The following is a 26,819-nucleotide window of genomic DNA, read 5'->3' on the forward strand; positions in this document are numbered from 1 at the left end:
ATATATATATATATATATATATATATATATATATATATATATATATATAAACACGTTTCTGAGCAGAAAACACTCTTGCAAATGCACTTCGACCTAGTTCCTCCACCAAAGAATGGCCACAGTTTAATACTACAGCGTAAAGAGCGCCTGTCTTGCTCTCATCGTTAACCTTTGCTTTTCTCCCTTGGTCAAATGTCATGATCAAGTCCCTCCCCTGGGGCTAGAGAGATAGCTCAGTGGTTAGCAGCATGTGCTGCTTCTGCAGGGGCACTGGGTTTGCTTGGCAGCACCGATACAGCTGCTCACAGCCTTATAACCCGAGTCCCGGGTATCTGACGCCTTCTTCTGACCTTCTCGGGTACCCAATGCACACAGTACACAGACATGCACGCAAACAACACACACATAACATGAAAACACATTATTTTCTAAAAGATTATCTTCTCACCCCTCCAGCCCTTCCACAGTTTCACCTTTATCTCTCTAACCTGTATTACCCCTGTCGGAACTGGCTAGCACTGCTTTATTCAAACTAATTCTGAGGCTTGGAGCCCCTCTAAGACAGGGTCCTCTCAAATGTTATTCTCTCTTTTTTGGTGTCCCAGCCTGGGCTTCTAACTGCTGTTTTCAATCTGGACTCTAAACCGAGACACAGAAAGCAGAGGTTGTTCCTATGAACCTTAGCTGATGCCCAAGGACAGAGACCAGCAAAGACGCAAGGAGCTAAATCTGATCTTTTCTCTGGTTTTGTAACATATAAGCTACAACTTGCAGGGCATAAAAGACTCATGTTTCTTGACACTGTATTAAAATAAAATTTGTGTGTATAAACTTTTATTGGAAAGTACCCACTTTCATTTGCTCACATATTACCTAAAATTGTCCCTGACCACAACAGAGTAGAAGCGTCTTGGCAGATACTGGGTGGCCAGCGCACCTCAGGTACTTGGGTCTTTACAGAAACGTCATCTCCAGTCCTAGTTTCCCTCGCCAACAGGTTCTGCTGGGCCCGTTCTCTAACCTGTTACATATAAACCTCTGTGATCTGCCTTATTCTGTATGTAAGAAAGTGCCCAACTTTCCTTCTGCAGTCATGCTCCTTAACCATAACTCATTTTCAGAAAGGGATCAGCCTTCCTCTCCTCTGCTGCTGCTGCTGCTGCTGCCATCTTGTGTTAGTACAGGACCTTTGGACCAAGAGAGCTTGAACAGGCTCCTTAAACTATCACATCTTGCATGGAAGCCTTAAATCTCCGCTCCGTTAAAAGTGCTAAATGAGGCTTGAAGTCAAGCTTAAAAAGAAGAAGAAGAAAGGACAGTTTCAAGGAAGGCTACACACTATCAAGAAGTTTGAGTTTTCTCTCCAGGTTGCTTATGCCTTACAATATCTGTAGGAAAGAAAAAGAAAAAGGAAAGCTACCAAAATATTGGGAGGTTGTTTCCATATGACTGTGTTAGGCCACTTTTTATTTTTTATTTTGGTTTCTGTACGTGGCTGTCTTCCGTGCACACTAGTCTGTTTACCGTATGCATGCATTGCTCACAGAGGCCAGAAGGTGTTGGACACCCTCTGGACTGGAGCTACAGATGCCCATGAGGCATCGTGAGAACACTGGGAATTGAACCTGGGTCCTGCACAGGTCTTTGACATCTTTCCAGCCCCACCATGTGTTTTCCAGAAGCTTTATCATTAGCCACTGGCAGTACTGTGTAGAAGAACATTGGAAACTGGTCTTAATGGCAGAGAGCTGTCACTAAGATCGTGCTTTTGAAGGGGCCATAGTCCTTAATTTTCTCTCCCTTTTGTTTCCCAGCCACTGTGATGGGGACGTGCTTCTCCACAACCTGCTCTACACTGCTTTCTGCCTCTCCACAGGGCTAAAGCAATGGAGCCTATAGACTAAGGACCGAAGCCTCTGAAACAGAGCCAAAACCTTTGCTGCTTTTAAGTTGATTTCTTCGGGTATTTTCTCACAGTCATAAAAAGCTGACTGGCGTATATTCTAATTTTCTAACATTTAAAAAAAATTATTTCAAGTTTAATTTGCACAGAACTTTCAGTAATGATAAGGGACCAGATTTGAAAATAAAGTATAAAAAAACAGCACCTCTGCCGGGAAAAGTAACCACCTTTTTTGTCTGTTATGTGGCTTAAATCAGCCCAGGCTGGAGAGGCCCAACAGAACTTACCAGGCGGTGTTTGGCATATGTAGCCTTGTTTACTGTCACAGGTGTCATCCATCCAGGTCCCCGCGTCTCTCGACTTGCCACCAATCACAACAACACAGTCTGCCTGTCCATTTGTGGATAAGGAAAATGAAAGCAGCAAGTATAAGTTAATGATTTACTAAATCAGTTCGCTCCCACTGTTCCCCACTCACAGGTGTCTGCGCTCACCCCTCCGTGCAGTTTGCACACCCCGTCATCACCTGCCAGGTGGCTCCTCACACCTGAACTTCCTCCTACCGCTATGCCAGGGCAGCCTGTTTTATTTTAACCTCAGTAAGCTTTCAGCCCTAATTTGTAATCAGTGTCAAATAATTTCTGCTAAGAAAATCACTTCATAGAAGATATCTACCTTGCATAGCGTGACTAGCTATCAAGCTGGCCAATCGTCATAAAAGCCATGTTGACTAGATTGTTTTTTCTACTCGGAGTTGCTCTGTGCGCTCCATCTGAAGACACAGACTGGCAGAGCAGCCAAGTTTCTCTCAACCCTGCTCTCTCTGAGCTTACAGCTACTCTTTCTAACATAAAACCTCCCACTGTTCAGAGTCAGTTCCTCATTCCCAAACACAGCTGGAACCTTTCTCACAATGACTTTGCTCACCTAGCATGGCTGCCATCTCCAGCCTCTTTATTTTTCTGATCATTCCCGCAGCTGTTTCTTTTCCACGCCTTCCCCCACGGCGTGTCACGGTGCCCATACACCTGCGTCCACACAGCAAAGTCACCCTTTCCCTGGCATTGCCTTCCTCTCTCCTCTGGGACTGGACAGCAGACTCTGTCGTGATACTCTCATTTCTCTATCACCTCGTTTCTAATAGAAGACTTGTATTCTGCTTTAAGACTTCCATGAGGGAAAAGCAGACTCATCTGTTTTTCATGCTGTTCATAATCCCTAGGACGGTTGATACCAGCAATTGCTGGTTCAATGATACAAGAATGAAATAAAGTTTTTTGTTTTTTGACAACGGTAGAAAAGCAACAGTCTATACTGTAATTACTCTAGCATTTTTGCGGCACAGATCAAGTGCTGTGTAAACGCAGGGTAAGTAATGATGCAGCTGTTCATAGCATCTTTGGAGGTAATGACATCTTGAGATTAACATCCCAATTGCTGCAAAAGCCACCAGGGATAAGGGGCAAATGGTGTGATCATAGCCTTTTGTCCCAAGCACTAGTGAGGCTTAGAGTGAAGCTTGATTTCTACTGCTCACTGCCAATGAAAAATTCTTAACTAAATCTACAGCCCTTCCTCTAAGGTTGGTTCAGTCTGACACAGGTAAGATCTTCAAGAGCAGAACACAGGAAGGAGGATTCTGGTAGACGTTTCACAGAAAGTTAATCAACAGAATGACTCAGCACAGGGAGAGGGTTTGGAGAGGTGGTCTGAAAATTATACTCACATCTTCATAAGACAGGCTGCTTCTTCTTCCCCCAGGGTAGCCTTTCCCCCAGTTTGTATAATGAACTCCCTGGCCAGCTGTCCAAAGGAATGTGTGTTCTGAATTGATATCATTCAGCCCAGTCCAGGCATTGAAAGTGGAATCTCGCATTTGATACGTAATAAATGCTGAAAGAAAGTTATACAGACAATTTAAAACGTCAGAGAGTGGGGCTGTCTCTCACATGAACTCAGTGGCCGGCTCTTTGATCACCTCCCCCTTGGGAGGGAGCAGCCTTGCCAGGCCACAGAGGAAGATTATGCAGCCTGCCCTGATGAGACCTGATAGACTAGGGTCAGATGGAAGGGGCAGAGGGCCTCCCCTATCAGTGGACTAGGGAAAGGACATAGGGGGAGAAGAGGGAGGGTGGGTGGGACTGGGAGGAGATGGAGGAGGCCACAGCCGGGATGCAAAGTGAATAAATTGTGATAAATAAATAAAAATAATTTAAAATTTTTATTAAATTAAAAGAGTGAACAGTCCAAGTACAAATAAGTATTTTAAATATCTTAATTTTAAAAATACTGAACATAAAACTCAAGCCTTTTGTTAGTATTCCCAAGCACAAAGCATGAACTAGATACAGTCTAATCTTAGTTGTCACATTAGCAACTGAGTCTTGGACTTCGATGTGTTTCTGGGTTGTATACAACCACTGCAGACAGTTGGGGAAAGCTGTATCCCACCCAAAGGCGCCAGAGAAGGGGTGGAATGAGTCTCAGTTCCATGCCAGTTCACCTCTCCATGTTGGAAACCTCAGCTATGGGCTGTGGCTGCCTAGCGGCCTAAGGAAGAAGCGTGCTCTTCCAATTCATTAAAACTCATCCTATAATGCTATTTTGTATTTTCATTTTTAAGGGTGTGTGTGTGTGTGTGTGTGTGTGTGTGTGTGTGTGTGTGTGTTGGCCACATGTGTGTTGGGGTGGCTGCAGAGCCCAGAAGATGTTGGATCTCTTGGAACTGCAGCATGGGTGGCACAGAACTGTATTGCCAGGTTTCGGAGGCAGGAGGAGGCCACAAGATTAGTGCCCTCTGGACTACAGGATGAATCCCAGGCCAGCCTGGGCAACTTAACATGATCCGATCTCAAAGTAAAAGGTAAAAAGGTGACTGAGGATACAGCACGGGTAAGGCCTGGTTTCTGTCCTCTGCAAGTCTCCCTCTCTACCCACCAACAATAAGCATACTGTAAATTTTCAGTGGTCCTAGTTCTATAAATAAAATAATCTGATAACAATAACTAATAGAGGAAGAGTTTCCAACCCAGAAAGGCTCTGGAAATCAAAGGCATTCATCAAAACGAGAAGTACCCTGCTCCCAGATTTTCCACATCATAGAACTCCCAAGCAAGGGTTAGCTGAGATCCCTCTACCTGGGGACCACTACCTACTGAGGATGTACAGACCCAGGCATCCTTCAGCTAACGGTCTCACATCACAGAATTAGAAGATCCAGCATATACAAAATACTATGGCTTTTTGTTCATCGGTAATGCTGTGGCATAGAGGGCAGGAGCAAACATCCAGAAACAGTGAAAGATTTTAGTGTTCATATGCCCTGTACCTGCCATTGGGCCTGCCCCATGCTTCCTCCCTAGGCAGCTGCCTCTAAATTCCACCATCCACACTTGAACCGTGGACTGCTAGACAGACAGCGTCTCTGCTTACTGAAACAGCAATTTATGTCCCATGAATGTGGACAAGAAACGGAATGACTCATTTGGGGACTCTGATAAAAAGTACAAAGCAGGAACAAAGCAGGGAGTGAGATGGCGCAATCGTTGAGAAGGCTTGCCACATTTTCAGAGGCCCAAGTTCAATTCCTAGTGGGGAAGTTCGTGACTACCTGTTAACTCCAGCCTCAAACACTTTCTTCTGTCCTCCACAGGTGGCCACATGCTTTCACACACACACACCAGTAAGAATAAATTTTTAATGCAAAATAAAGTCAGAACATAACCACCTGTTGATGAGCGAGCACACGGTAGAGCAGCTGTTCCTAAAGCCTTAACCCATTTTCAAACACGAGAGCCTTGTTCCTATTTGCATTTTTCTCAATTAACTAAAAATAAAAATACCCCCAAGTGTTATTCTTCCTATATTCTTGAGTGAGCTAAGAGTGCAGCTAGATCTTCATTTGGGTTTTGTTTCCTGAATCAGACTGTAACTGTTGCCTTACGCTGAACCTGAAATGTGATGTGGAACAGCTCTCTGCGGCAGCATACAGCACTGACTTCTCCCACTGCCAACAGCCACATTAAGAGTTCAACAACGTGTGTCTGTTTTGCCAGGAATAATGTTATTTTATCTGAAAATTGTTTCCTTCTGCACATCTCACGGCTCAGGTTCTAATTCTGCTATGCCAGGAATCAGCGCTTTGTGGTAAAGAGAGGAAATCCATTACTGTGTTTCTCTGCTGGGTAGATGAGGCAGAAATGCGGTAAGCCAGCTGGAGAAATGCGAATGTTATGTTCTGGTATCATGTGCTGCGGTTTGACCCTTTGCTGTGGGTGTCGGAACAGCTGGCGAACTTGTTAACGATTCTTGTGGTTGGTCTCATGTATAATGTTGTCTCCAGGAGTGCACATTGTACATTAATAGAGAAGAATTTGGGGAGCAACATGCCGGTACCTAGTACCTTCTTTTCAGTACTTTTTTAGATACATAATTTTGGATAATTGCTTTGAAAATTAAAGTTGCTCCAGGGTTGGCAATATGAAGCAACAGGTAAAAGTGAGAACCCAAGTTTGGATCCCAGTTTTTTTTAAAAGCTGGATGTGATGATTTCCATGTCTGTAAGCCCAGCATGCTGGAGAACAGAGACAGGAGGATCACTGGGGCTGGCTGAAAGCCCATCCTAACTAGCCTAGGATGAGAGGCCCTGACTCAAAATAACAGGGCAGAGAGTGGCAGGGCAGCAGACACCTGGTGTCCTTCTCTGGTCTCCGCATGAGCACACGCAGCGATTGCGTGCTTGCACACACGGGCGTGTGCTCACAACTCAAGTCTATGTCCCCCGCCACACCTGTTCAACCAAGAGATGGTAAAGGGATATCCAAAGGTTTTCCACAACCTTCTCAGGAATTTACATGCACAGCAAACCTCTATGGGACTCTTTCTGTACGCAACATGCTGCCCAGGATACGTGGCTCCAGTGTCCACTTGAACACCCTCTAACTTAAGCACTCCAAATCCTTTCAAAACCTTGTACTGCTCATGAAACGCTCTATCTCATCAGTCCTGGCTACCGGAGGGGCTTCCTCATTTTAAACCCAAATGCATTTCCCTGCAAGTCATTCACTGTCCTCGTTCTTCCTCTTAGGACTATACAAAGGTGCATGTGGGAAATCAGCAGCTGCTCATTTTATTCTCAGAACTACTCCTCCTTGGCTCTTTGCATAACAGATTTGTTGACATCAGAATAGGATTTGGGCTGGTACCCAGGGTTTGATTCCAAACTCCACTTCTGACCAGGCAAGGCTCTATGAACATCACTTCCTTGTCCACAAACTGGAATACACACACACACACACACACACACACACACCTATATATATACTGGGATAGATGGATAGATATCCAGCCCAGTATGGTATCTAACACTAATTAAGATCACCCTTAATAAATGAGAGGATTTCCCCTACTGGCTCTTACATTTCTAGAAAAATATAAAAGTCAGTTATAATAAGCAATACTCTATCACTATAAGGGCAAATTTATATATATTCATTACTGCCAGGAACATAACCACACACCTTGCTCTTTTGCATTCTGTATGGACACCAGGTTTCCTTTAAATCCCAAGCAAGTTTTCCGTGCCTCTTGCCAGTTCTTTTTTTCCTCTTCACCAAATCCAAAAATTCTTAAGCACTGAAATAAAGGACAGAAGCAGAAGTTTCGGCTAAAGATAATAAAGTTCACATCAATAAATCAAATTATTCATGAAAATTATAGCTAAATACAGATTTTCTCAGGACCAAATGAGGATTAACAACAACAAAAATTAAATCAGCTTAATGGCCCACAGATTTTCTTAGGAGAGTTTTAATTGCCTTTTGAGATAAAGGGCACAGATCCTTAGATAATATCTTGAGTATGTTCTTATTTGAAAATTGAAAACTGTGATGGGAATCTACAGTTATTCTTGTAAATTTCATCCTAAATTGATGATGAAGGCAGAAGTGAACTTTGATTGGTCAGACTGGAGTTTGTCACTGTTCACACTGAACAGCCCTGTTGGGATTTAGTGGAAAATCTCCCCATAAGCTTGTGCATCTACACTCTTGGAGCCCAGCTGATGGTGCCATACTTTAATCTTTGGGACACAGGATGCTGGAGGTGGGCCTCCAGGGTTGCAACTGGATCCTCTTCCAGTCCTTTGCTTCCTCATCCACTAGGACTGAGAAGCCTCTACCATTTGCTCCTACCTCCAAGTAGCCATTTGCTCTGCTATGAAAGACTCGGTTCTCTGGAATGGGGAGCCAGGATCTCTCTTGTTTCAATTGGATTTTTTTTAACATGAGCAATAAAAGCAAGTAACACAAATGCCAAGACTGAGATTAATTTTTTTCAGCTACCTTGTTGTTGTATAAATGCCAACCTTCCTTGCAGCCACCTGGGGTTGGGGGTGTGGTAGGCATGGCGGTGGCATTGATGCTGCTATTATGTCGCTGGCAGATGAAGTTATTTGGATAACCACAATTGATGTCATTCCAGAACCCTGCAAAAGAGAACAGCTAAGGTAGATCTACACGCTCTTAATTAAAAACATACCTTCAAAGACACAGTATTTGAGGAGGGGTCTCCAAACTTATTTAGAATAATTTTTCCTTATTTTCACACATAACTGGAAGAACCTTTGCAGTATTTCTCCCACTGTTTCACTTAGCTCATAAGAGTTCAGCTTTGCAGAAATATTTCTATATGCCAAATAAGGTCTTGGTGTTACAGATATATTATTAAATTATTACTCACCAATAGCCAATCATATATTACTTAAGTATGTATTTAGATTTAGATGCTGCTTCATTTAACTATCTTAACAAAATACAATTTACATCAACATTCCTATTTCATGGAATGAAAAAGAGCCAGAGAAAGGGAAAAGTGGTTATGAGCATATTCTCGGTATTTTCCTCACTTAAGAATATTAAAAATGTCTCACAATTTGAAAGAAATAGGATAACGTGTCATTTGTCAGCTTCCTGATGAATATCCTGATAAATTTATCTTTGCAAACTGAACCACTACACCAATAAAATTAGGAGTCTCTGCTCTTTTCCTATGTAAATGTGCTGCCTGCTACTTTTAGACTAAAACTGCAAGGAATGGCACACATCATACCCCAAAGCCAGTTCAATAAGATCAGTGTATGAGCTACCTGAATTTGTGTACATCGTTACACAGTTTTCATCATCATTTGCGAAGTTGGGTTCCCCTGTGGCCCAAGCCACAAAATCTACTTTGCTTCCATCCATCCAACTGGAAAAGAAAATTGAAGCATTTTCAGCAGCCTAGCCATAGGAATGACTGGCTACAACTCAGAGGTGGGAAAAGCCAAATACATCAAGATGAAGGGGGCAAGGGATACTTCACAAATGGCGGAGTCGGGGGAGGGACCTCGAGAAAGTAGCAGGAACTCCCAAACGCCTGGTGCTTGGTATCCCATGTATTCCTCCTTAGTGGCCTAAAGATACCTTTAGTGACCTGCTACCTTCAGGTCAAGTTCACAGACAACCAAAGTTCTAATCTTATAAAATACCATCTGTCTTTATTTGGGGATCTCATAGTCTGGCTCTAAGAATCGACTAAGAAGATGCATTTGAGTGATATGAATACTGAATGAGGGGCCACCCACTTTGCTCCCTCAGCACAATCTCCTAATAGCCCTGAAGAGGGAGACATGTATAGCCTGATTAGTCTGGAATCCAGAAGCAAATTTCCTTCACAGTGCTCTTCAATCATGATTTCCACACAATTTAACCACCTATAAAAGAGGCAGTAAATACAGAATTTTCTGTTAGCTCCATTCTAAGTCTTCTGCTTACTCCATTTTTTTCATAAAGCAGATGAGCCAATGACTACTGTCATAAGTTATAGAAATTCAGGGGCTCTGAGAGATGAAAAGAAATCATAAAAATCAGCCCTCTTGTTTTAGAGGTGATCAATCGTGTGTTTGTCCGTAGGAATACCCAATGTCTCTATTCCCTAGAAATAACAAACTTGACTTTAACTCTCCCTTGCTCAAAATTAGCCATCAGTGTCCCATGGAATGAATGTCACTAAAACAGCTGTATGGGGACAGATAGACAGATCTGCTCTTGAAAGTCAGGAGAACATATTAATGAACATATAAGGAAACCTCCAAGGTACAAGACTTTCCCTCCCCAGCACAGCCGTCCCTAGCTTGGTATCTAAAGAAGGAGAAAGCCTGCTCTTCGGAAAGGAGAGTTTCGCTGTGATCTTTAATACACTGCTGTGAGGCAGCACATGGAAAGGGTATGTTTGACCACATGTACCAACACCGGCCCAACAAGGTCGGAACTTTTAAAATAGATTCAGCATGCATCTATTTAATACATCTTTTTAGTCAATGATTTACTGATGGCTGAGTACCCTAAAACAAAGGAGTGACATTTCATGAGATTAAAACCAACTTTGAGCTTTTAAATAAATTAACAACGTTGAAAATCTTAAATAGTTTTCCTTTCACATTTTAGAATTCTTTTTTTCAGATTCAGATTACCATGGAACTCTTTAGTGCATTCTGCAAGAAAAGGCTCAAAACAACTTACAGGTGTTCCTCAGCTCTCTATCCTGAGCCTGGAGGCCTTAGCTTGATTTACTTACATGAACTTCTTATCCAAGCTGATCAGCAAGCCAATAAAATAAGGTGACGATCCACCATTCTTGTTCATCTAGAATGAAAAAGTTTACACGCATATTTATTGTCATCTACTAACTAACTTCTTAGGTAATGAATGCCTATGCATTACTAGAAAGCAGCCTATTTATGTTTTCCAAGGGGGAATTCACACACACTGTAGAATTATATTCATAAGGATAATAAAACATGTTCATAATGCAATAATCTGTGTTTATAAAACACCTAAACACCTTAAGTAATTCATTATAATTCCAAATATCTATAATAGTTGGGTGCTAAAAAGGCCCTTTAAAATAAAATAGGTAGTGGGATTTGTACATCAACAGAAATACATTTTCACACATAAGGACTTATATACAGCCTGTATTACAAATAGGAATTTATACAACATTCGGATGTATCTGGAGAGTTTCAAAGCAAGGCTTATCCACAAAGATGTTAACATTAAACTACATCTTCATATCTTTGTAGTCAAGTGAACTTTTCCTTTAAATATTGATAAATCCATTTTCTGCTCCTCTCCTTACTTTCTCTTTGGCAAATGGAAAGGCTACATAAAGATTTCTTTTAAGCAGAAAGGTACCCAGCCAAGTACTAAGAAAAATAACTGTACTTTCAGGAATAGCTGACAATTTGGCTACTACTGAGACATTTATATGAATAATAAAACTATACTGTATGTTCACCAATAATTTGATACAACAAAGACCGGCCTTTTAATTAATGATAATACTGTATGTTATCCAAGTGGTCTAAGATTGAGACATAACAATAACTTAAGATATGATCCTTGAAAAGTAAATTCACAAACTCAGAAGGATTGTCACAATGTTTAGACTTTAAAAAAATCGGGATTCTGTGATTCTATAGTGGATGTTCAAACAATAACGTATAGCCATCAGTGAGGTGCTGTTATCAGGACCTCAGGAACTTAAATCATTTAACTTCAATTTAGGAACCTCAAATTTAGTACATAATTTGAAAATATGTTCTGAGTTACTGACTGCAGAAATCATCTTTGTTTATAGCCTACTGTTCTACTCTTAAATCATATCCTTACATATTTCCATAGAAACTTCTTTTCACTTTCACTTTTAATAGTAGCAAGATCACCAAAATTCTTCTTGCAAAATGCTCGAGCGTTGTCCATGGTTTCCTTCTCTTTGCTAAAATAATACTGGTAGTCTTTGTAAATAACCCACCCATCTGCAGTAACTGGTGGATCTGAAGGAAAAGAAAGAAAGAAAGAAGGTCATAGGAAAAGATTTTTATTTTACTTAGATAAATTAAAGAATGTAGTAAGTAGGAACAAGAGTTCTGTCAAAGATAGGAACAACTCCAAGACCCCAGAATATGTAGAATGTCAGTCAGGGACAGACCAGATTGTTCCAAGCCAATGAAAGACTGGCCTTTCTTTTCCTAAGTAATATCCATGGGTTGCTAGTGGGTGAGAAGAATCCCTTGCATTATTTTCACTGGCAGGACAGCAGAGCTAAGAAGACATATACACATGTCCATGGTGTCCAAGAGCCAAGACATGGGGGCTATGAAAACTCAGATTCCAACCCCCCCCACACACACACACAAGAATTCTTACAGTTGGATTTGAGTTTTTCACAGTAGAATTAGAAAACCAGGCACTTAATTCATAAAGAAGGTGACTATGACTTCTCTCAAAACACGAAATTTTATTTTTCTATACTGCAAAAGGCTGTGAAGGCAGCTATGACCTAGTTCTAGGAATCTGTTTATGTCAGATTACAATGGAAAGGACTTTGTAAATGCAATTTAATTAACCATCTTGAGAAGGAAAGCCTATCTTGGATTTTCTGGGTAGCTTTAAATCTAATGCAAGTGTTCTCAGGTGAAGATGCAGAAAGACAGGTCCAGTATACAAAGAGGCAATATGACAACTGAACCACGATGCTACAAGACTGGTTTGAAGATGGAGCCAGGGCATTTAGGAAAGAAAATGGAAATCAAGCAAAGCCAAGTGGCCAGAATCCCTAGACTGGGGTAGTGTTAATATGGGTGAAAGTTTGTGTTTTGACTCAGTGGAATCAATTTTAGATTCCTGACTTCTAGAACTTGCAGAGAATAACTGTGGGCTGCTTTGAGCCATCATGTTGCAAGTCATTTGTCATGTGATAAAGAAAAACCTTGGACCCTCATGAAACCAAAAGAAATCACACTGGCAAGGCAAATGCTGTGTGTGGTCTAATCTCTGGAAACAAAACTCCAATTTCTCATGAGATGCTCAATGGTAGGAAGAACTCTTTTCCCACCATCTTCCTTTTCACCAAGAAAGGAAAGTAGTCAGAGAAAGCGATAATAAAGATATCAGAAAACACAGGGACACCTACTGTCTTGCGGGGCGGGTGTGGGCTCGGGTTGTAGTGGTTTTCCTGTAAAATAAAAATATATAAAGTAGTCAGGCGTCCACTAGGACCACTCCTTGTATTTTCCTGTATCAATAAAAACCTTGACAATTTTCCATGCTCGCCTCATTCCTTCCTCCAATTCACATCACACTGTGGTAGTAAAATGAAAGAAAAAAAGGAGCAATTAAGATTTATAAAATTGAATAGTGGCCAGTGTAAGTGGGGAGGCATTTTATAGGCCCAAATAGTGCCATATTAAGGAAAGAAGAGAACATTAATTTTAGAACCGTGAAGTCCAGCTTCAAATCTCAAGCACAGGATTAAACGGCTTGGTCTTCATTCCCAACCCCACTCCCAATGTCAGGAAGTAATTAACCATGTTTATAAATAGGTAAAAATGTAGATCTGGTGGACAGTCAGTGCTCACTATAGGTTTGCCTGGTAGACATTTTCGTAGTAGCTATGAAATAATGTACAATTCATTATCTAAGCTATCTGATGAGTCAGGTATGGATAAGACACAAATAGAGTCTCTTCGAAGAATCTTACTCTTATTAAAATTTTTGCTTACTAGAATTATTTTAAGTTATTTTTTCTTTTTTAAAGTTATTTTGAAACTTTTCTTTCAAAATAGTGTCTGGATTTTGTTGGAATCTGACAAGAGGGCACAGGTTAACATATAGTCTATCTGCTGGAGTAAAACAAAGCTACTAACAAGACCACAATGAGTCATCGGCAGCAGGAAACCCTTCTTCAATACGGCCCACTAGCTTGCTTTCTTGCAGAAACTCAAAAGGACGTTGATCCGGAATAGAGAAAGCACGTGTGCCAGCCAGCAGAGGGCAGTAGCAGGCCTCATAACCGCAGATTGGGGGCAGCGGCATGATTCCCTAGCAGCAGAGGGCAATGTGGTTCCATCCATCCGCGGCAATGGTGGCAATGGGCGTTCTGGTTCAAGGGCGAGTTTGTTTCCTTGTTTGTCCTAACCCAGACTCTCTGGCCTCAGTGTCTATCGTGTCTCTGTGTTAATTTCCAAGTCGTCATAAATGATAATACGATAAGTCCTATAACACCAGGACCTTCCCCACACTGTTGGTTCTTAGTGTGTGGGGGACACTGAAATATTCTGAGTTGGAGAGAGCTTGTACCTGTCTGTGTCAGAGAGAAAGTGGAAGGTCAGAAGGTGTAAGTCCGGAAACTGAAACTGCACTGCCTTCCTACTGCGCGGCTGGGCAGGTCTCCCACTCGCCCCTGCAGCTGCAGAAGATGGCTGGCGCCCCGGCGGCTGGTGGGAATGTTTCTGAGGACATGACTCTTGTCCAGGATTCTCGGGTGGCCTTTTGATCTTCTGTTCCTTTGGAACATTTATCTGTTCTCAACGCCTTCATTCTTATCCTGTGAATTAAGGTCTCCATACTTCCCTGATCCTGATATTTTTGTTTGTGCCACCAGAGAAAACCTATTGGGGTGTCAGAAGGCCAGCTCTGTAATCTAAGAGAGAGAGGGAGGTTGGGTGTGTACCTTTTTGTATCTGACAAATCCAGTTGTTGAGGTGTTCACAGTTGATATCATTCCAAGACATACCAGGGTCGCCTTTCAGCTCACCGCAGTATTCAACATTTTGGTAATTATTTGGCTCACCGTAAGCCCAATTTTCATAGGAGACCTATGGTAGAAACATTACACACAATGCCTTAACCACAACGCCACGGTGCTATGCTGTGTTAGAAATCTTAGGCTGCAGATATTAGCCATGTATCACACCAGTGCAAATCCAAATGGGGGAAAAAGAGAGAGGTGCTAGTTGGAGGGTTTTTTTTTTGTTTTTGTTTTTGTTTTTTTCATTAATTTGCTTTTTACGTTTAGCTTTGGAAGCACATTTTATAGACATGGGTGAGAAAGAAACAGCTTTTATTACATGGAAACTTTTAAAGCTGACTAGGGTAGGGCATTGATTCTTACAACATTTTCTGTATTCTCATTAAACAGAATGGATCCAAGGGCCACAGAAGTGAGACTTATATGTAGGAAAGAGTTAGTAAGAAACTTCTATTTCTCAGTCAGTAGTTGTAATTTCCTATATTTACAGCCTGTTCTTAAGGGATGATATTTCAGTAAGTCATTGGAAGCTTTCCCTCTATTACACAGGCTACAGAAAAGTAATTAAAGAAGAAAAGGGCTTATAAAATGTGGCTAACAGAATGACCAGCCTTTGCCAAAATGAACAATGGAAACAAACCGGGGTCCTGGTATAGGGCCTCTGGGGACGTTTTCAGTGATCAGTCAGAGGCTAAACAGTCCTGAATTAAGAATTATAATCAGTTTTCCATAAGTACCAACATGAAATCCAAACATTAATGCAGCCACCAAATAAACCATGTTACCTAAGTACCTTGGAAGGTTCCTGTGATTTCTAAGAGGAGGTGTCATTAATATTATAAAACACCCTTCCATGTGAAGACCAGAACTGATAAATGTTGCCAACAGAAGCCAGAACACCTCACTTTTCAAATTTGGAGAAATCTGACTGACTCTGGTGGTGGTTACCAAAGTTCTGTCCAGTTTCACTGAGCTAAAGGCAGCTGCAAAACAGCTTTGAAGACATTTTAACTATCTACATGCTGGTTTCATGCAGAATAGCAACATTTTATATAAACTGGGTGATAGGGCTTTTTCATCCTTTAGGTTATTTTTATCCACTTAGCAACAGCTACCCTTAAAGTGCATGGAGGCCAGTGCTGGGCAGGAAAGCAACATGACAGCTGTATTTATTTTGCATCGAAACAATGTCTCCAACTATGTTGATGACCTGCCTTGATAAAACACAAATTAAGTCAAATGACAATGCCAAGATAAATACATTACAAGGTAAGCAGATGACATATTTAAAACTACTTACAGGAACATAAAACCAGACACATTAAATCGGCTAGAAAAAAAGTGGGGAATACCCTAGAACTCATTGGTACAGGAGAAAACTTCCTGAACAGAACACCAGCAGCACAGGCTCTAAGAGCAACAATCAATAAATGGGACCTCATGAAATTGAAAAGCTTCAGTAAAGCAAAGGACACCGCCATCAAAACAAAGCAACTGCCTACAGATTGGGAAAGAATCTTCACCAACCCTTTATCTGACAGAGGACTCATATCCAGTATATATAAAGAACTAAAGAAGCTGAAAAGCAGCAAACCAAGTAATCCACTTAAAAAATGGGGAACAGGGCTAAAGAGAGAATTCTCTGTAGAGGAATATCGAATGGCAGAGAAGCACTTAAAGAAATGCTCAACCTCATTAGCCATTAGGGAAATGCAAATCAAAACAACCCTGAGATTTCTCCTTACACCCATCAGAATGGCCAAGATCAAAAACTCAAGTGACAACACATGCTGGAGAGGTTGTGGAGAAAGAGGAACCCTTCTCCACTGCTGGTGGGAATGTAAACTTGTACAACCACTCTGGAAATCCATCTGGTGCTTTCTCAGACAACTAGGAATAGCGCTTCCTCAAGATCCAGCCATACCACTCATAGGCATATACCCAAAAGAGGCTCAAGTACACAAAAAGGACATTTGCTCAACCATGTTTGTAGCAGCTTTATTTGTAATAGCCAGAAGCTGGAAACAGCCCAGATGCCCCTCAACTGAAGAATGGATGCAGAAACTGTGGTACATCTATACAATGGAGTATTACTCAGCAATGAAAAATAAGGAAATCATGAAATTTGCAGGTAAATGGTGGGACCTAGAAAGGATCATCCTGAGTGAGTTGTCCCAGAAGCAAAAAGACACACACGGTATATACTCACTCATATAAACATACAACATAGAATAAACCCACTAAAATCTGTACATCTAAACAAACTAAGCAAAAGAGAGGACCCTAACTAAAATGTTCAATCCCCATCCTGAAAGGCAAAAAGGATGGACATCAGAAGAAAAAGAAAACAGGAAACAACCTAGGAACCTGCTACAGAGGGCCTCTGAAAGCCAGAAGAAAACAGGAAACAACCTTGGAACCTGCCACAGAGAGCCTCTGAAAGCCTCTGCAGTATAGACTGTCAAAGCAGATGCTGAGCCTGATGGCCAACTGACAGGCAGAGTGAATGGAATTTTATGTAAGAAGTGGGAAGTAGTAAGAGCTGGAGAGGACAGGAACTCCACAAGGAGAGCAACAGAACAAGAAAATTTGAACACAGGGAACTTCCCAGAGACTCATACTCCAACCAAGGACTATCCATGGAGATAACCTAGAACCCTGACAATGCAGCCACTTCTGATGAGAACTGATAGACTAAGATCAGAAAGAAGGAGAGAAGGACCTCCCCTGTCAGTGGACTTGGGGAGGGGCATGCATGCAGAAAGGGGGGGGGAGGGTGGGACCAGGAGGGGAGGAGGGAGAGACTTATGGGGGGATACAAAATGAATAAAGTGTAATTAATAAAAGTTAAATAAAAAATTTTTAAAAAATTACTTACAGGAGAACCATCACTCCAGGTGAACCCTTCTGAAGGACTTCCGTAGGTCAGTCCCAACCAAAACAGCTCATGGTAGTTTCCACTTGCCCTGCAACATACAAAGAAGGTATATGCTACATCCTGAAAGGACTTTAATCAATCAAAGGACCGTCAAGAGTTGATAGGTACCTCTGAAGTACACATTAGATAATACACAAGTAAACACATTAACAACTAAATATAAGTTGATATAAGATGGCCAGCAAGTAAGATGACCCTGACGGTTAATATTGATTATACACTTGATGGGTTCCAGAATCATCTAGCAAGCAAGTCAGTGGACACACCTGTGAGGAACTGTCTGGAGTATGTAAGTCTCTGGGCATGCCTGGGAGGGGTTATACTGATAACAGTTAAGTTCCCTGGATTGGTGTGCTATATTGCACAATGAGATAGATAGCTGAACACACCATGTATTTTCTGTTCCCTGATGCCAATGCAACTTTTATATTGCTAATGCAATGTGACCAGCTGGCCTCCCATTTCTATCATCATGCTTTCCCTGCCTTGATACATATTAACAACCTTTCAAGCTACAAGCCACATTAAACTATGTCATCTTTAAGTCATATCACAGCCAGAGGAAAGTGACTAATACAATGTAAATTTGGGTACCACTCACCAATCCCCTGAAAATGGATCACTATTTGGGGGAGACAGGTTATAGCAAAGCACTGAAAGATATTGATTCATTCAAGTATGTATTGATGTCTTATACATTTATAGAGTGATCTGTACAATATATTGTATATAATTTATAAGTATTAAAGGATATTGAACTGAAAGTTGATCAAAAAGGACTTATAGATTTAGGATGTGATCTGGAAACATAAATTTTTTTCAACATTATATGTACCAACCAGGTAAGAGACAGCAGCACTACACAGAAGAGGGACTTACGTAATCAGCCTCCATATCACCTGCTGTTCATCTTTATTCTTGATACTCGCCAGTTCTCCACCCACAGCTCTGCAAAAATCTCGAGATTCAAACCATGTTTTCTTCTCATGTTTTCCTTTTGCATACAGCTAAAGAAAAATTTAGAAAATTATTTTACATTTGATAGCTTATCAAATCAAAATAAATAAATCATCTAATTACAATGAAATTTCATTTATTAAAAAAAAGCAAGCAATACAATTGGTCTCAAATAATGCAGTTCTTTTGGTTGAAAATCAATTTATGAGTGACTATTTAGATGGCTAAATATGGGAGGGGGGTGATTTCATTGAGAAAGCCTTACAAAATAAAAGCAGTTTAAAGCATGGACAAATTAGATTAAAATTCTGGAAGCTAGAGACATGTGGATTGGGTAGACAGCTCAATGTGAAGGGAAGGAGAGTAATTCGATTAAATGTAAAACATTGCATTGGGACATAAAAACATAATCAAGTTTTGATACAAAGAAAACAAACCCCAAAAAGCAAAATGCTGTTCCCTTTGGTATCCTGTTCATCTTAAACAATGAAGCGCCTGGCAAACTTTCAACAGTGTTGGTGGTGTCCTTCAAAAACTGTTGTCTCTTTTCTTTAAGCTTGCATATTTTAACTACGAGCAGAACACACACCACAGCAGAAAGGGGTTAAAGCACCAACTGTGTAACTAAGTACTCAGTGCTCTCATCCAGAGGACTGTAAAGAGAATCCATAGTGGTGATACAGGACATGCTCAGCGGTGCAGGAGCTAGCTATAGGTAAGGAGTAAGAGACAGGACCATGGTCAAAATGGATTCAGGTAAAATGGAATGTTAGGCTTTAATTCCAGCACCCAAGGCTGTAGAGGCAGGAGGATACCCATGAGCTGGAGGCCAGCCTGGTCTACAAAGAAAGTCCAGGACAGCCAAGGCTACCCAGAGAAATCCTGTCTATAAAAACAAACAAACAAAGGAATGTTAGGGAAGGGAAACAAAAGAAGTCTGCAGCTGACTGTGAGATACCAAGCTAAGCAGGTAAGAGTGGGAACAGGGCCCCTGAGCTAGTGACAGCAGGCACCCTAGTCTCCTGAAGCCTTTGAGAAACATGTGTAAGACACTAATGTCCTTTTATATATCTTAAGGCACCTGACTAGAACAGATAGAGACAGCTGCTAAGAAGGCCTACCTGATCCAGAAAGGAGAGCCTAGACCACTCCCCAGAGGTAACTAAAAACAATGCAGCTACTCTGTGGTAGCTGTTGAGGAACAGAGTTTGGACCAGTTGTTAGCACTTTGCCAGTATGGAGGACGCGTCACCAGCCAGTACCGAGCAGAAAGCCCAGGTTGATAACAAGCAAAGCAGAGTCAGGAGTGAACAGAGAGGCTCTACCCACCAACTGCTCCACTGCACGGGGCATGACCATCCCCTTGGTTGGGCCAGAAGAACATGCACAGAGAGTGAGGTTCGACTAATTGGTCAACTAATGAAATTACCTCATCTTTGTACAGCTTCTACCACAGAATTATCCTGAACGAAGAAGATCAACAGCTTTTCCTCTTGGGGAAGCCCTTGCACTCTTGGGAGCTACTCTCACATTGCCTAATATTTTTTTAAATTTCCCTCTAGAAACCATATTTCTGCTTTGCTTGCTCCCCAAAATATCTTTAACCCTTGTTGGCACTGAGGCAATGAAATCAGGAATAATTATTCTCACAGGTCTACTTCTGCTGAGTATCCGTGGGTTAAGGACACCTGGCCCAAGAAAGGTAACATTTCTCTTTTTTAAAAAACAAAAACAAACAAACAAAAACCCCTGCACCAGTACCATGATATAAACAGTACCAGAGCTCACTGGAGCTACTATTAAAAAAAAAATATATTCCTCCATTTTTCTTCTTGAGCCATGGCTCCCAACATCAGAGGGTTGCAGAAAAGGAAATCAGCTTCCTGTGGGCTGTGATTGCCTAGGTGGTTGACACCAACGCCTTGACACAGGCCTGACTTAAGCTCCATGAGTAAATGTGTCTTAAGCAAGCTTTCTCAACAGCAGCTCCCCCAAACCTACCTCAACTTCCTGCATCCTGATACTGGATTTGTTTTCCTTGACTCAGCTAAGCCCCCAATGTAATTAATTTCCACATCTTAGTATTTATAAGGATAGTCTATACATATGTATACAAACACTACTCCAAATACTTCTGAGCCACATAATTCATACTGATGTACATAACTGGGTCTGGTGAACATCTGGAATTTGTCGTTATAGAACTCCTAGTTCACAACATAGCTACACACAATTGTACTGTGATAAATCTCTACAACCTTTAACTAACTTCAGGCATCTGTATGGTGACAGGTCTGGCATTTGAATGATGATGTGAAATTTCCACAATCTATTTGATGAGTCCTTTTTGGTCTTGCCCCCAGATATTCCCTTTCATGAGAATTGTATGTTTAGCTCTTACTAATTAGCTTTTACTAATCAAACTAGGTTAAACCCCTCATGGATCTCCACTTGTACTAGTAGGAGTTCCAGCTTAACTAGACATTCCCTTCACAAGGTAGAGCCTAGACAACTTCGTTTTCTCACAAGATGTTTTTCTTCACTTAGCACAGGGATGAAACTCGGTGCCTCTCACATGCTAACCAAGGGCTCTCCCCCTGCGCTACATCCCTAGGCTCTGACTGAATTTGTCTCCTGAAATGTCTTCTGAAGCATGTCAGTGTCATGTTCCTTTGAAAGGGATTGAACAAAGGAAGTCATAAGCATATGACTTTGATAGTAAGCAGTAGATCTAAATTTCTCTGTGAAGGTTATAACAACATGGGGGAAAACCCCAAATCTTTATTTCATTGGGGGTGTGCTTTTGTTTGTTTGCTTGTTTGTTTCTGATTTGTTCCTATTTGTGTTTGACTGGTTGACTATTTTGCTGAACTTAACTGCTACAAGGAAAATATAGAGGGTTCACTCTAAGAGTATATAAACATAATAGCAGAATGTTGAATCCCCATTTAAAGGTGTTGAGGGGCTATGTACTTGCAATACTTTTATCATCCATCATTATAGCTATTAGGTGTTAAACTGGAGAAATGGAAACTGAATTCTGCAATATTGACACAGCATAATTGTAGACCAGTTTATCCGTTAAGCTAGCATTAAGCTCAGGCTTGAAGGCAAGGACAAAATGAAATGCCAGACATTGGAGTAAGAAGAGACACACATTTCCTCAAAATGAAGATTACAAGCTCAGTACAGTGTTAGAAAGCCATGGGAAATAGAGGGGGTAAGGGTTCTGAAAGTTCTACCTGTGCTGTTGTCTGTGTTTGTGGTTCTCCATTAACGATTCATTTATATCTATCCAAGGCACTCTCCGTCAATAAGATCAGATTAAAATTTCTACAGGTGTAACCTGAGCTGTGTGCTTTTTTAATGTTTGTTTGTTTTTAGTTCTTGGCTACTTCCGATTCTTTATTAGTTTGGAGAGTGATCCTTACCTTGAAACACATGCTGCTTTTACTGGTAGTGCCCCAGTCTTCCGGACATTTCGGTTCAGGAGTTGTTGTGGGCTCTGGGGGGCGAGTTACTCCTTCTGCCCAATGTTTGCACACAAATTTTGCCTTTTCTTCACATTTCAAAACATCCCATAAACCACCTGCCACCCCAGTTTTCATGGCAACACATCCTGCCTTTCGCCCTGCATTAAACACAAAGTAGAACTCAATCAGTGGGTTACTTACTGAAGACCCGCCGCGCTCAAGAAAAGCAGTCACAGAAGTGAGGCAGTGTGGCTCATTCCTGCATGTGATAGGGAAATGCCGCATGTGGAAGGTGGGTTGGCATGGTTTTGCCTTTCATTTGTGTGGTCTATGATCCCAACATGAGCATTATAAGTGTAGGCAGTTTTGATTAACATCTTTTATTTTCCACATCTGCCAGAGTGGCCCACATTTAGACACTTCATGGTAAAATATTTCTGCTACAATGGCAAAGATAACAGCATAATGGATTTTCCTTCCTGCCCTTCTGCTGGCCTTCCTCCCTTTCCTCCTTAATTCTTTGAGACCCCACCCCCCCATTGGTCTACTTCAGTCTCTAGGACCAAAGCACTTAATAGATTGGAGGATTTGGGTAAGTTTCTCAAGCTTTCTTGTTTCCTCGTCTTAAAATGTAAACAACAAGATCTGCTGTGTAGAGTTGTGATGAAGAAGTTCATCAAAATCAAACAATGATCACAGAATTAAAAGTTTGTAATTCTGTTTTGTGGTCACTGTAGTAATAAATCACAGAGAAGTTTGAAAACATCAGGACTCGTGCTGTTAAAAGGAGCTAATACTTTTATCAATAGTTTCCAAAGGATATTAAATGCTTAAAGTTTATTATTACAGTTCTAAGGAGACACATTTTTCTAGCATGTTTTCTCCATGTCCCCCAATTTCCTGAGACATTTTCAGATTCCTAGTTTCATCTTCTCTCCATTCATAGTCTTGCACTGAAAAGAACTACTCTGCAATGGATGACAGCTGAGGCTGCAGTGACCCACTGATTACAAGGTTCACTCATCTTTCTTTTTCCTTCCTTTCTTTTTTTTTTTCCAAGACAGGGTTTCTCTGTGTAGCTTTGGCTGTCCTGGACTTGCTTTGCACACCAAGCTGGCCTCAAACTCGCCGCGATCCACCCACCTCTGCCTCCCTGAGTGCTGGGATTATAGGGGTGCACCACTGTGCTCAGCTTACTCATCTTTCTTGATACTCAGGTCAGGCCCTGGATGTCTTGCCTGTCCTTGAAGCTATACATTTGGACACTCAGTCAACATTCCTTAAACAGAAAGACATCATCTTCCCATCAAGAAGATATGCTATAGTTGCGCTTGCTGGCAAGCACTGGGATGCCAGCATGTGGAAGGCTGAAGCATGAGCATCTTGAGTTTGAGACCAGCCTACATAGTGAACTCTAGAGGGAAAACTAACAGTCTAACCCTGGACTACAAAACAAGAGACTTTGTCTCCAAGACTCTCAGTGGTCATGGCTGAGTTATTGTTCTAGTTTAATGAATTTTTATCCTTACAGACATTCCAGGGTTCATCACTCAGAATCTTCCTGGTGAATAAGTAACAGAGAAGACAAAGTAAAGCTAAATTATAGGAGTGGTGACTTTCACCAAGATTGAAACAAACAAAAAAAGAATGCATTCACTCATACGATCCGGGATCTCACAAGTCCTATAATGTTTAATAATTTATTGATCATACAGCAGTTGCACAAACAATAATCTGAGTGGTGACATTGGTTCCTCACTCAAAGCTAAGAACGCAGATTCAAATAACGGCTAAAGAGTAGGATACACTGGGTCAGGCAGCACCCATTCACTTAAGTGGTTATTCCTTGTTTAGCTTGTGACTCTAGCGCAATGACTTGTTTTCTGTAAAGGCTGTTGAACTTTATGAGTGATGTCAAATCCAGTAGTATCATTCACCATTAACACCAATGTAGAAAGATTATAAAGGCACTTTCAGGGTCTATTGGGCCATTTACGGTCTCCTGTTAAAGAAGACAAGTCAAAATACCATGGCAGCTGGTTGGGTCAAAACCAGATACCTCAGACTTGCCTACTCCCCAAATTAGTGTAAATCCTAATCTGGGAATTTCTAATGTTCCAATGTCTGCATCTTTTAAATGAAGACATGTAAATATACCCTGGTCATTCTTAGAAGGATAAAATAAAACCAAAGCTATGTAAAGAGTTAATGATAAAGATACATGGAAGAAAGCAGGACAATGATTCCCATGGGCAGTTTCCTTGGCCGCACCATTCAGGCACATTAATATTTATATTTAGCCCCAGTGAAAAGTTTTACATCTACCTCCTATACAGCCTTACATTTTCAAAAGGTAGGTGAACCTTCGTAACATCTGTGAACACTTGGAATGTTTTATCTTTTCAAATGCACCACTACCAAATTACTTAACAACTTTCTCTCCCCTCTTGTCCCACAATACTGCAAGCTGGATGGAAGAGAGGGGCAAAAGAAATGTAGAGATGACTGAAACACAACTGGCTTCCATGCTGCATTGGAAAGGTGCGTAGAGTGACTGACAGGCCTGGCGACGGGAAGTGACGTGAGCACAGCACGTGCATACCTGGCATGTCGGCATTCCAATGTGTGAACTGCACCTGCTCTTCCACGGTCCATCGAAACGTTCCTTTGTTTTGAACATCTGAAAGTCCTGTCCAAAAATATTTTTCAGGCCTCAATCCAACCAAACTAGTCAGGAATGCTTGTTCATATCTTTAAAAAAATTAAATTCAACTAAACTTTAGAAACATTTATGTAAATTTCTTAAATGATCAACATGAAAAGTATTTCAATTGTATGTCTGAGTTATGATTTAGTCGATAATTCAAACATACTGCATTATTATTCTGTTGCTATTTCCTCTAGATTCCAAAATTCTCTAAGGGAGAAAGCATCTCATAGATCTAGGAAGCTAAGGAAACTTAGAAAGATCAGGAGGTTTATGAAACTTACAAGACTCATAGGGCTTCTCTCTGGGGTTACAGAAGCAATAGATAATTGCTAGGAGAAGAGTCTTCGATGAAGCTACCTATAGGTTCATCAAGGAGTGTCAGAGATGCAACCTCCATGAGTCACCACCAATGCTGCGGTAGGCTTTTCAGTAAAGGAGCTGCCACTGAATCACTCATGCCCATATATGTAACCATTTACTCATCCTCTTCCTGTAAGTAAACCCTATAAACTCACTTATTCACCAAGATGGGCCTGGGTGGAATCATTTCACTGATGATCTGAAGTGAGTAAGCATTTCATAACTTTCCAGAAAAAGTCACACAATAATCACAGTTTTATACCATTTAAATTATAATGCACTTAACTAAGGAAATGCAAGCTTTTGAAGAAAAAGTCTAGCTGAGTGAATCAATCCACTTGGAGAGATTCAAATCATTCTTTTCTGCTCCTTACATTGGTCTCTCTAGCTTCCACAAAATTTAAGAGAATTGTGAAACTACAAAGGAGAAAATTACAGCAGTTTAAAAAAAAATATTTGAAACAACCAGTCCACTTTTCACACAGGCCAAGTGTCCTCCTAAATTCTTGATTACAGAGATAAAGGGGCAGTAGTGTTATCAAGGGTAATTACAAATTGGGACCATCACGTTTCACTCCCCTTCACTTTGTTAGGCAAAGCAACAAAGATTTGCCTTAGCTAAAAAAAAAAAAAAAAAAAAAAAAAACTTGAAACAACACAGGCAACTTAGGCAGAAATATCTGTGAAAAGAGGCACTAAGTTTTCAGGAACATAGAGAGCCACAGAAAGAACCAAAAGGAATGTGAACACTACTTAAAAATGGCAGATGTTTTATTTAACTGTAGACCGAATAATTCCACAAAACACTATGAGGACAATTTACTTTTTAAAACATGAAAAGCAAATTTAACAACAGTCAGTAAGTTCATAAATAAAAAAAAGCACAAAGAACACATGAAGAATAATTCTTTTCTTGTACATGACTCTTTTAACCAACCAATCACAATGCAGGCCAAAAGGTATCCCCACGGGACTTAAATAATTCACCTTCTCTGCCTTGAGAGAAGACATTTCCGTGTTCTTGTGGTCAGATGTTTATATCAGCATCTCATTGCTGTGAGAGGGACGTAGAGGTCCTCTGATAGCTATTTTTATCATGGGATTTTTTAGTATCAGCAGGACTGTGGATTTTGAGTCTGCCTTGAAGTAATGAAACCACAGTCACTTAATTTTTTTTTGAAGTGTCTTGAGTGTGTAATCCAAGCTTTACAAAGAGTAAGTAAAAATAAATAAATAAATAGATAAAAATAAAAATAAGTAAATAAATCTCAAATATGGATGGGACCTCAGAGGTTAAAGTTTCATTTTTAAAAATCTTCTATAAGCTCTTGATTTTCTTGGCCTATTAGTCTATTAGCCAAACCAGGAAAAAAAAAATAACTAAATAAATAATTAGGTGACGAAAATAAAAAAATAGAAAAATGAATAGACTGTTTGTAGATACTGTGATATTTACTTGGGAGGTTAGGGTCACAGTTTAGGCCTCTAATAACTTGCCTTCTTAATAGTAGGTGAGAAGACCTGCCCTAAATGGCTATATGCCACACCTTAGAAGGAGGAAGGCTGCACAGAGAGGCACAGAAGAATCCTGGTAAGTGCTGTGTTTCCCTGCTCAGCATAGTAGCAAGCAGACTCAACACTCTAGTCTAACAGCTCACAAATGGTGTTCTGAAAGCTTCCACATGGATGAGCAGGTGGAGATTTCTGGAGGGTGGCAGGACAGTAGAGAAGATGGAATTTCCATGAATCTTCTTTTCTGCTTCACCCTGCGTGTCTCTTCATCTCTCTCTCTCTCTCTTTCTGTGTGTGTGTGTGTGTGTGTGTGTGTGTGTGTGTGTGTGTGTGTGT

General features: G+C 40.9%; 1 protein-coding gene across 1 annotated transcript in view; it reads right to left on the reverse strand.

The window, feature by feature from the left end:
* Positions 1–26,819, reverse strand: part of Mrc1 (mannose receptor C-type 1) — an 82,075-nt gene that overhangs the window by 11,879 nt on the left and 43,377 nt on the right. Inside the window, exons 11-23 of the mRNA XM_055593910.1 lie at positions 24,504–24,652; positions 21,860–22,059; positions 18,351–18,478; positions 17,412–17,499; positions 14,456–14,600; positions 12,917–12,958; positions 11,614–11,777; positions 10,517–10,584; positions 9,048–9,148; positions 8,245–8,387; positions 7,423–7,537; positions 3,630–3,796; positions 2,191–2,293 (exon numbers count right to left, since the gene is read on the reverse strand). Coding sequence (XP_055449885.1) covers positions 2,191–2,293; positions 3,630–3,796; positions 7,423–7,537; positions 8,245–8,387; positions 9,048–9,148; positions 10,517–10,584; positions 11,614–11,777; positions 12,917–12,958; positions 14,456–14,600; positions 17,412–17,499; positions 18,351–18,478; positions 21,860–22,059; positions 24,504–24,652 — 1,613 coding nt within the window. The remainder of the gene's footprint in view (positions 1–2,190; positions 2,294–3,629; positions 3,797–7,422; positions 7,538–8,244; positions 8,388–9,047; positions 9,149–10,516; positions 10,585–11,613; positions 11,778–12,916; positions 12,959–14,455; positions 14,601–17,411; positions 17,500–18,350; positions 18,479–21,859; positions 22,060–24,503; positions 24,653–26,819) is intronic.

The sequence above is a fragment of the Psammomys obesus genome, unplaced genomic scaffold (assembly GCF_907164565.1).
Source record: "Psammomys obesus unplaced genomic scaffold, mPsaObe1.curated_primary_1811, whole genome shotgun sequence".
NCBI classification, from domain to species: Eukaryota; Metazoa; Chordata; class Mammalia; order Rodentia; family Muridae; genus Psammomys; species Psammomys obesus.